This window comes from Colias eurytheme, chromosome 3, assembly GCF_061535395.1.
Source record: "Colias eurytheme isolate Ceu_HAF_F1 chromosome 3, ilColEury1 Martin Lab GWU primary, whole genome shotgun sequence".
Lineage (NCBI taxonomy): Eukaryota > Metazoa > Arthropoda > Insecta > Lepidoptera > Pieridae > Colias > Colias eurytheme.
This window is the reverse complement of record NC_142982.1, coordinates 5,839,351-5,851,638: the sequence shown is the minus strand read 5'-3', so window position 1 is coordinate 5,851,638 and position 12,288 is coordinate 5,839,351. Positions and strand designations below refer to the sequence as shown.

The window sequence follows — 12,288 nt, the reverse complement described above, 5'->3', positions numbered from 1 at the left end:
ATTAGTGTAGATTAACATATTGTATCATACTATTACAGTTACACTTAGTGTATGCATATTGCATAGTTTAGATTAGTTATCTAATTTCTCCAAATCGGTTGATGTATTTTCTTGAATAGATTAAATTACATAATTGGAAAATAACTTGGTAGGCTGTATGATATGCAATATGCATGCTTTCAAAATGTCAGCATAGCACGCACGAAACTCACCATTGATTCCAAATGCGTTGCCTTGAAATCGTGATTAAATTGTGGTCGTGCTTCGCCTTTGCTAATGTATTCACTCGTTGTTATTTTAGTTGTCATTTATTGGTATGACACGCCGCCTACGATGCACACCAAGATGAATCAAAACCGTAGGATTTCCCCATTGACGACGTTTGAAATGTAGTAGGTAATATTTTAACGATGACAAAGCGAATAAGTTACAAATTAAGCGAACGAGAGCAGTTTAAAATAAGCGTGTAATTATAATGTGTGATATTCTCGAAATCGTTTTATGCGTTTACTTTCCAACAACGCGCTTGCATTTTTCCACGAGAAAGCGGAAACGCGCGTGTCTCAACAATGGCTGGAGGCCCGAGCTGAGCCACATTCTACGTTGCTATTGTATATTATTCTCAGAATCACCGATAAGTGCCGGCATGCAGGTGGAGTGTTATTACTATTCCAGTATTCCCAATCTGACGTCGATGGGCAATTTAGCAAAACTGCATCCGTTTTCTGCGTGTAAATCTTCTAGACAAATCCCATAGGGCGTGTGTTTCATGGGGAAGCTTGGGAAAAATAATCCAATCGTAGGTAGGTATCCCTCACACGAGGGTGATCGTATCGATTTCTTGAATTCCAATGGCTGTTAAGAATATTAAAAGGTATTTACAACTCAGAACAAACATAAAATATAAACCTTTATTGTTTTATAAAGTAGGTATTTTCGTGATATAGAAAATGAAACTTTTGTACATTTAAAAATTGTAGTGCGGATGAAACGATGACAGGATACAAGCCCCTCTCCGAGCTTACAATGGGCAGTAAATGACAAAAAAGTTTTTATTCATGATCCAGGTTCAACACAATACGCCCGCGCCTTCGCTAACTTCCCACGTACCTATACTAGCTATTAAATGAACAGCTTAATGTGCATCTAAATAACAATTCTGACTGCTATTTATATAAAATAACTACAATTAATGAGTCTGAACCTGTACTTCAAATAATTTCAATAAAGTCCCTGAGAATATCTTCACCTAGTTGCTAAACAAAAACCTGTCTGGGTTATAATTGAACACAAAAGCTGCATAAGCTAACTGTATAAGTAAAAACTGTCATTATTTTACTTATAACTAAACTTGTATTTCGTGAATCACAAACTTCTCCAAGGAAATTTCCAAAGTGGTTACTTTGGAAATTGTGAGAACTGAATGTGTTAGTCGTTGCTAATAAACAATTTTAAACACCTAATGAAGTAATGACTTCTTGCGTTTCATTTGTTAAGTTATTATGTAAACAGAAGACAATAATAATCCTTTTTTTTTTCAACCGAATTCTACAATAATTTGGAAAATCCAAAAGTGCACGCCTCATAATTTTTTTTAATAAATATTTATTAATTATTATTTTTGTTTATTTAATAACAATTAAACCACATCGAATCAGACCCTGAAAAATGAAAGGGTTCTATTCCTGAGCATACTCAAGCGTAAGAGAAAAAAAAAGACTCGATTAGTAAAGTATTTCGGTCGCTATCGTGTTAACAAGAATAAAACCGGCCAAGTGCGAGTCGGGCTCGCGCACAAAGGGTTCCGTAGCAGCAAATATAATAAATTACAGTTAAATCAACCTATCTCAAAAACTATAAGAGATACTTTGATCAAACCAAAAATCGTTGAAAGAGTTAATTAGCATGCATCACCTCTATTTTTTTTAGAATTTTATACCCCGTAGTTATAAAAATAGAGGGGGGGGGACATACTTTTTACGACTTTGAGAGCTGATATCTCAAAAACCGTTCACTTTAAGAAAAATGTTTTTTAGAAAACTTTATATCATTTTAAAAGACCTTTCCATTGATACCCCACACGGGTATGTACATCGAAAAAAAAAATTTCATCCCTCAGTTACATGTATGGGGGGCCCCACCCCCAATTCTTTTTTTTACTATTTAGTGTCATATTTTTGTAGCGGTTCATACAACACATATTCCCATCAAATTTCATCACTGTAGTACTTATAGTTTCCGAGTAAATCGGCTGTGACAGACGGACAGACGGACAGACGGACAGACGGACATGACGAAACTATAAGGGTTCCGTTTTTGCCATTTTGGCTACGGAACCCTAAAAAGGATCCGCACATACAGACACACGGACGTCCAAGACAGAACTTTTTTAAACTGTTTTTTAACTAGTTTAAATAACAAAAATGACATCAAAAATATCATGAACGTTAAAAATAGTGTTTTTTCTTAATATGTGTGTGTATGTATTATCTTACAAGTGCAATGTATGATACATAAAGACATTTTAAGTTTGAAAAATCAGATGTTTTGCGCGAAGTGACAGTAGTACCCACCTCAACGCTTCGCTTATGAGGCGTGCAAAAGGAGGAAGTTCTCAAATCGACTGTTCGGGTTTGATACCTCAGAACTTTAGACAAGGTGAAACGATTTTGATGATTCTTTATTTTATTTGACAGCCTTTAGCTTGATCCTATTTAAAATTTGTCTATAATAGTACTAACAATAATTTGAAGGCGCTTTTAATTTATTTTAAAACAAAATTATTCTTAAATAATTTTGCCTTTCAATTCAATTTTGTTTTAATCATAGGGAATTAAAATAATACCAATAGTAAGTTTGCTCGTCATTAATTTATTTATTTACGATCATGTAGTAGTTCTTACTCATACATATAACGTATTCTCAAAGTTTTCATAACATTCTGTATAACACTACTATTTTAGAAGTAGTTTCAGATATATATTCAGGTTGAAGTATAAATAAATTGGAACATGTAATATTGACGCTTAGTTTATTCTTCGATTGACTCGGCCCCATTCATGCGTTTGCTACGATAAGCTACACAGTTACACACAAACTCCTATTAACGAATAACAAGAATAATGAATTGGCAAAAATAGTAGTACAAAAAGCAAATTTACGATAGAGATATCTTCTAATACTTTAATGGCAAATTATATACAATCGAAACGTAATAACATACACAGTTACATCGTTTAACATTGCTTTCACTTTCATACTTTCGAGCATGACAGACATTTAAAGGAGCACGTGCATTTTACTTTATATCGGTTTACGTGAATTTTAAGATGTCGCTGCTGTATATGCCCATATGGGCTACATAGGAGAGTATGAAATAACGACTCAACGTTTTCTCCAGCTGGCCTAGAATAGAAATGAGCGTGAGTTCATTCTTGCGTGTTATTATAATAAATGTCTGCGCGAGACCGAACATGAGAGGAGTAACTATATGACGTGAACAAGAATAGTAAATGGTCTAAGCCTTCATTGATAGATGTAATCGAAGCAATGAAGCTGGGTCGTTCAATTCTTAAATTATTAAGTAATTGAGCAACCAATCGATCATACCTTATGTAACATTTCACTGTAACACAGTTTTAGTATGGATATCTCGTGGTGCGCCACTTTCACAACACTACCTGTCTGCAGAATTTAAATTGTAATTATCCATATCCATGCAACGCGCAGAAACCACTGTTTGTTTATATACAATGAACGATTTTGAATTTTTATATTGCGTTATTTAATATTCCTGTAACATTTAAAAAGAAAGGTGTATTGTGTAATGTATCAGAGTATTGAGTATACATATAAATAAGTCGTCAAATATATTTAAATATATTCTGTTGCTATAATTGTAAGCCAGCGTTTTGAATGAGATTATCATACTAAAAGCGCAATGAAATAAAACGCCTTTGTATCTCATCAAATTATAATACTGTTGCTTATGTGTCTCGTCAAATGAAATACTTGCTATAATATGGCCATTTGGATATTGAACATGAAGAAGTTAATGTCGAATATCAGACTAAACTATCGTGATGATATGCATGTATCATCACGATAATATTATCATCAAATAATATTTATATCACATGTTATGTGAATGAAAATCGAATTTATTGGAGTGACGCTACTTTAGATTATTAAATAGATTAAGATCATGATTTCTCCTTAATCTCTTCACGGGTATATCGTTTAATCAAGCTGCAGGTATTTGCGTCATTAAGTGAAAACTATGATGTATTACAAATAATGACAAAACAGTATAATTTGCCTTGGACTGAATGTCACCATTTAATATTGATTGCTTTTATTCATCGATTCGTATTGTGCTTTTAAATTATCTCCAATGGACATTAACACGTCCAAGCCATTTGCACGCAACATTTATCTACAAAACGTGTCGGTATCTCATTTTGTCACTCTTAATTTAAGTGTACTAGTACCTCGTGTTAAAAATTAATACAATATGTTTTATAAAATTAAAATACAGATTAAAAATAATCATAATTACAGAATGATCAATGCCGAATAAATAAAAAAGAAGATGAAATAACAAATTTTGATTATTATTCATTTACATAAACCCCAAACATAGGTATTGCATAAAATATTGATACCTATATCAATCTAATAGTTCATCATTTACATGTTCTTGCCGGTAAAAACTAACACCTCCATCAAAGTAGGTCTATCACTGCCATTAAAGTGTATTTGAAATCAATCAATTGTTTATAACTATAGTTTGATCGAAAACAGCTAGGTAAGGCATTGAGTCACGAAGGGTGACCGGGGTGCGTTCCACCCCGCCGCTCGACTCCGACGCCCTGTGACGTCACCGTGACTCACGTCTGTCTGTGCCAGAATAGACGACAGCTAATGTTTACAGTTTACACGATCTCACCTTATTTTGTACTTAAAAGACGTGACAATGGCAATATTTGGTATGCTATCATACAATGTCGCATTGTAGTTTACACAAAGAATTAGTCTGTTTACCTGCTGCATTTTGCAAAGTGATATTAAATATGAAACTGTTTATACTTTATAGTTTATAGTAATTTTTAGGAAGTCTTAAATTTTGTATTTTTCAATTGTTATTGTTTTGGAATAACGTTTTGTAAAAAGATTATTTCCATAAGAGTTTATCTTAAAAAGAGTAAAAGTATGTATGTACTTATGTCTTATTATGAAAAGTTTTCTGTAATCTTACTCAATTAAGCGTGACGATATTTACACTAATGTAACAGTTAACAACCTCTATTATGTACTTCCATAAAGGATTCCATTAATTATATAAAACGTGAAGTTATGTTATACAGTACAAACGTAATTAATAATTGTATAACTGGCATAAACGATCGTTTAATACACAGTTTAAATACATCCATAGAATAAACCTTTGTAGAGCACGAGTGCTGTTCGAATTGGTATCAATATTGTAACGTAAGAGCAGAGAATAAATACGTACCTAGTCAGGGGCCAGCTAAGGGCGTTTGTCCACTACAAGGAATTTTACGGTCCGGCATTCCGATTTTTTACGGTCCGGTATGGCACGCCATTAATCTATATACTATGCTTGTGCACTATACGTAATTTTACTGTCCGACATTTTACTTTTCCCTATTCCGGATGGTTTTTTGAGTTTACGAGTCGCTGTAGGTATAATTTTTTTAAAGTAAGTAAAATCAAAGCAAGTGGGCACTCGGCTCACTTGCTTGGATTTTACTCTTTTTATTGCATATGCCAATTGAAAGCAAGCTCTTGTTTTACTTTCTTTTAGCTGGCAATGAGATTTGAGAAGTCGGTACTGTTATTTTATATACATTGACCAAGCATTGACCTATAATTATTATCTAAGTAAGTGTTGGTAAGTTAAAGTTCCAGTGGGAATAGATTTAGCTCCTCGTCACCGATAAAAATAAATAAGTGAAACACGCATTTTAAATCTCTTACGGAACTTTACTTTTTATTATAACGAAGTAATATAATATTTCACCTTCTATATTTTTACTCGTTTCTTGTAAAATGCGAAAACAATCATTTATGATAGCATTATACCGCCATACTTCCTTGAACTGTACCGCACTGATCCGAGTAAAGACGGACAGGTGCACAAGCAATTCATCGGTTTTTTCATGCCAAACCGGACCGTAAAAAATCGGAATGCCGGACAGTAAAATTCCTTGTAGTGCACAAGCGCCCTAATGGTTCCAAGCTCATTTACGGAACAGTGATATGTTGACGTTAAATTATTTTTCCTATTACGAAGTATGATAAAGGGTACGCCGTACGCACGAGTCCTACATAATAATTACGCGTGTAACAAATACACAATACCTAGATATAAAAAGGAAAAGTTATTTGTTGCTACTGAGTAATATAGTATTTGTTCCTCATAAACGTAGCAGAACATATACATTTACATTATAACATAAAAGTAATAATTATTATCAGTTGAACTGAATAATAATAATGAGCGGCGCTGCGCTGATTCATTATTGATGAATAATCGCCACCAGAAAAGTATCTCATATCTCAATTTACTGGTTAATAAATATTATATTGCAAAACATTCGGTGCGGTTTTAGATACAATTATGTCACCTGTAGCTGGGTCGAGTGCGTGTCGTAGTGAAACAAGAGTGCTCGTCGCCTTGTACACTTACTTGTAGGGCTTTAGAGAGCCCATTTGACACAGAACGGATCATTGTTTGAGGACATTGTTTCTTTCATCTCGAGAAGTCGGAATTGTACTTTTAAGTAATAATCTATCAAAGTTCTACATTTATCTCTGATCTCATAGTATCCAAAAATACAACTTTATTTACAGTACAATTTCAAATGCGAATACATTCAATCTTTGTATCGATTATTTTTAATAAATATGTTTGAAATTTAATGACGCATAAAATTATCATAATATTTTAAAATAAGATATATCTATATTTGCGTCTTGTCCATATTTTTCCATACCGAGTCTATATCATATAAATTATGTTAATTAATACGTGCATATTTAAAAGTATTATACAGTTTGACCGGTTGATCAAATTGGGCTAAAACATGGACCTTTGCGTAGGAATTGTATCGTGGTATTCTTGCATTGTTGGCATCTTAAGCCTTAAATCATCTTAACCAATGTTTCATGTTGCGTACATGATTACATCACCATTTAGCGTATATAATGTTAAAAAAATAATTTTGTCTTTGAATCATATAAGTTTAATATTAAAAAGTCCTGTCCCATTCAAGAAACTCATTCATATTTGTCGTACAATAAAAGTATTATCATAAAACACCGTATCACAAAGTCGTTACAGGCTATTATTGATTCCGTGAACACAGGACAATCTTATCAGGCCGATTGTATTGTTCTGCGATAAAGTATGGATGAGTAATGAGATTTAATTTTCTAAGGCCGGGGCTAGGGCGTTCCTCTTGCGTGACTCATTATTATAAAAGCGATTGGTCGCACCAGGTTCCGGTGTGACTCCGCATCGATGTCGGCGCATTCAAGATGAAACGGAAATAAACGTATGAACAGCGTGTGAAAGGTTGCCGATTGCAGACAAAGAAACTTTAATGCTATGTAATTTCTGTTTTGTTCTTGTGTGCATAACATGAGAGAGGTTATGCTAAGCGAATCGCTGGCGCATGAACTCTGCGCTACCATTTACGTAAGTTTAATATCAATGCAAATAAGTGGAAACATTCTATAATAAGTAGGAAATCGGAGCCGGAAGGAGAACATATCTTGCTGAATTCAGCGCTTGAAACGATTGTGTTACGGAGTATCTTAATCTTTAGTAGGTTAAAAATAATTTAGCCGTCCATGTTAATATCGCAATATTTAGATATGGCATTGACATTCAACTGAGGCGTGAACATAGGTACTAATGCATATACATATTATTAAACATAGATAGCAAGGCCATTGCTCGAGAGCCGCGATGTAATCATAGTCAACAGTATCGTTAACAACACCATTATCTTAGACACTAAACAATAGACACGCCACATCAATGTCTAGGTATGTGTTTGTGCGTTTTGGTTTAACAACATCGGACAACCTGCGGCGTTTCTATGTAAACATTTGGAACAGGTTATTTAATTACTGTCAGTTTGTTAAGCCTGTGTGATGTGTCCCACATTACAGCCGTTCGTTAAACTGACTTGCGGAAAGTGAGATAAAAACTACAATCCGTCACGTATTAGCGGTCAATATATTTGGTATTCCAATAATTAGCCAAGGTAGCCGGGAGGCAGTACACGTGTCGGTAACCGCCTGTGATGTGTCCAGCATACTGATGATATTCTAACGTACTGTGAACGCATTCCGAGGTTGTGGCGCTATAGCTAATTTTGTAACTAATGGAGGTATTCAAATATGTTAAAACATAGTTTTGATGTCTCAAAAACGGGTCGTGATGTGAATTATAAAACGGGTGTAGTGGAATCGTAAGATCGCAACGAATTGATTAGAAATGTAAAAAATGGTACCGATCATCTTTCAATAATTTTAAAACTTTATATTCGAACATAAACACATCGTCAGAAGTTTGAATCGAATACAACTTTATAGCGTATGGTGGTTATGTTCCTCTAAGGAATTGTTCCATTTGAACGGACTAAATCATTGAAGTCTCGAATGGTGTTTTAAATATTATCTGCTAAGTATTCGCACTCGGATCATGTTGCGCTGCCGTATCTCGGAAAATGATCATAGTTGTCGTTCCAGTTCTCCCACGTCCAGCCGAGAAACTCCCACAGAGTCGATATTGCCACAACATGGCCAATGAACCGTGTCATGTCTATATTAAAGAATTTAACAAATGAGTAAACGAACCTTTCACTCTTCATGACATCAATACGCAAATTCACACAAGAATCACAATTGTAAATGGATAATAGTTAGTTACCTATTTGGCTATGGTCGTAAGTCAATTTTAAATAAAAATATAATGAGAAGCAATTTATTTTTTTATGGTATGCCGTTGATGATGCGTACAAGCTGACTCGCAATTATTATGACAGAACGAAACCTCGTTAGACGGGATTCTAGAGGCGAGTGAGCCAACGGTACATCCAGTATAGATAATGAACGCTTCTCGCAGCCTATATCTAAAGACAGATGGCTATAATAATTATTAATTGCAGAAAATTAAATAACTGTTATATGTTCTAGGTGACCAACTTAAAATGGCATAAATAAATATAATTACCTACATGCTATTAGATTAGATATTATATTCATTACATAACTTCACTTGATCTTAACCTGTAATTTTGTCATGTCAAAATTATAGAGAATTTATAACATTAGAAATAATAATTTTAGCAATATGATGATGGTTATCGACATGAATACATGCATGCATTAAAATTGTGTGCAGTATCCTTAACAGGGCGCTATTACACGAAATGTCACTACATTACAGTCAGGACGCATAAAGGACTCTGTATAGTAATCACTTAACAATACTGGCATTGTGTTTGCTGACAGCCATATTTTACTATCGACCAATCAACACGCGATGCACGCATGGATAAAAATTTTACAAATCCCAATTTTAAGTCACCGTAAATTATTAATTAGGTTTCTGCTTCTACGGAATTATTATAAGGTTTTAAGGTATTTTTTTATTATTTTTTGTTTTGACAAATTTATTTCTAGTAACTGATGGTATAAGGCGCAGGGTGAAGCATTGTTTGGCCCACGATTAATTAACACTATTAGTTACAAACACTTCGTCGTCCGCCGTTCGCGCTGGGAAGAGAAGTGCTTTGCTTATAATTCTAGCGCACGTTTCCGTGCTATTTGTGGCCACTTGTTTAGTCGACTAGCCCTTGATATTGATCGAATGCAGGCGTTTTGTAAACTATGAAAGGCGTCTGCTTAATATTTGTTATTAAACCGTAATTATACTAAAATTACACTTCGTTTTTAGAAGTAAGGCTAATCGGAGCACTTATGAGGTGTTCCTAAAGGTTCTACTGATAATATTGTCAAGCAAGGATAGCGGTCTCATAGGTGTCGTTGCACCCGTTGAATCGCGCGAGAGTCAAGGGCGGCCGCGTCGTGTCGATGCGTTGACGGAGACGTCAAAGTCGCGTGCGCATCTTTGCACGCAATCTTTTACGTCTTGTGGGAATGATTTTTTTTTAATATGATACGTGAAAGTAATACTTTGAAGACACATTTTATATTGGAATTCCTTTAATTTGTAGTGATTAAATGTTGCATATTCGTGACAAATATGATGTTTTTATAGAATTTAATAGGTTAAAGATAACAAATTAATTAAGGCAATACATTAAAGGGAAACAAATGTGATTAATTATTTCTGCGTAAATTTTTAGTTTAAGCTTAAATGTTACCAAGTTTATTAATGGTTCAATCGAGTTATTCTATTCAAAGATAGTGTATTGGGTCCATTATTTATAATTAAGCAACATGATAAATACAAGTCTGCAAACGCATATTGTGATCGTTTCGTTTATCGCCAGTTTTGCGTCAGTTTCCGTCGACGTTAACTATCGCGATCAACTTCCTCCTGTTGTGTGATGACCGAGAGCTCGCTGTAATGTGTATTATTTGCCTTGTCCACAGGATCAATATGATAACTTAGCCGCCCACACACACAAAGGGATAGAGTTCCTAGATAAATATGGTAATTTTGTTAAGGAGAGATGCGCGATAGAATTAGAATACGCTGGCAAACTCAGGTAAGATATTTTACTTTATTTTTAATTATATCAACTTGTAACACTGCTTTTAATTTATTGTTAATTAATGTTAAATCTATGTACATATTTCAATTTTCAATACATCAAACACCGTCAGATTTGTATTTGTCTTAAAAAGAAAGTATTTATTAGTGGTTTCTCACGATAAATGATTCCGTGTCGATATTGAAACGTGAAAAATACATAGTGACTGTTGACTTGTTTACAAAATATATATTTTTATGTTTTCCAAATCAGTAGAAAGCATGCAAAGCCTTTCACCCAAGCACACGGTGAGAGAGTGATGTGTGTTAAACATAAAATTAAATGTTAAACAGTCTTATATAAGAATCGGTAAGGATAAGTTGAAGTCACAAGAACCTGTATGGCTAAGTTTGTATATTAACTAATGTCTGGAATGTCCACTTTCACTAAATATATTATCGCTTACCGAATCTATATCATATCTCTATACATGTTCGTTTTATTAATGTGCTTTTCCCAAATGAGATGTTCGATGTTCATATATCAATAATAACGATGTTTTATGATGCGCTATCAATTTTACTGCGTGGCGTTTAGCACAGAACGGATGATCAAGAAGCTATGACATTAACATTTTATAAGCCCATATTTTTTTTATTTACAAGCTGTTTAAGGATGCGTATTATTTGCTTATGTTAGTAAAATTAGCAACAATAATAATGTGACGATTTCTAATCAGATTTTTTTAAATGGAAATTTTAGTATGACTATTTCTGTTTTTATAAACGTGTCCTTGTTTACCTACAGGAGGCTGGTCAAAAACTATCAACCTAAAAGAAAAGAAGAGGATGAGTATCAGTAAGTTTTGCAAACAAATTCTCTATACAGACTCATTTAATAATTAACTAGGCAAGTACCAACAGACAAACACACTTATTTCCGAAATCAAAATATATGTAAAGAAGACGACACTTCTGAGTTTTGACTATCAATAACAATAAATTATGTACAATCATACGTTTATTTTATAGATACACACCATGTAAGGCATTCAAAAAGCTGCTCCAAGAGTTAGGTGACTTCGCGGGTCAGCGCGAAGTTGTGGCGGAAAACTTGCAGTCAAACGTGGTGCGGGAGTTGCACTTGCTCGCCAAAGAGTTGCGCGAGGAACGAAAGGTTTGTTGCTTGTTATAAACTAGCTACAAGCAGTGGTTCTTTTTATCGCGATATAAATAGGCTAAACTGCTGGAGATCGCAATCTGTATCTGTGTCAAGTAAAGTTTCGAAGAATAGATAAGGCAGCAGTAGGATAGAATAGGACTGCTTGATCGGGCGTGTTTCTTACCGTTTACTATATGAGCTGTTTATATATTGGAAAATTGTATAAGCAGAATGCGTAATTTATTTAGGTATTGGACAAGTCGTTCTTAAATGAATGGTGCAACTAAACCGAGTTTTTATGTACAATTTATCACAATACTTTAAAGTTTCACGCTACAGCTCCACGGGTCGACCTTCCACGAGGCACGGG

The 12,288-nt window shown here is 34.2% G+C and overlaps 1 protein-coding gene across 3 annotated transcripts in view; it reads left to right on the top strand.

The window, feature by feature from the left end:
- The window catches only part of Cip4 (formin-binding protein 1-like Cip4), a 41,384-nt gene that overhangs the window by 10,529 nt on the left and 18,567 nt on the right, over positions 1–12,288 (top strand). For all 3 annotated transcript variants that reach the window (XM_090119641.1, XM_090119640.1, XM_090119642.1), the window contains exons 2-4: positions 10,657–10,772; positions 11,565–11,615; positions 11,789–11,933. In XM_090119641.1, the coding sequence (XP_089975767.1) occupies positions 10,657–10,772; positions 11,565–11,615; positions 11,789–11,933 (312 nt within the window). The remainder of the gene's footprint in view (positions 1–10,656; positions 10,773–11,564; positions 11,616–11,788; positions 11,934–12,288) is intronic.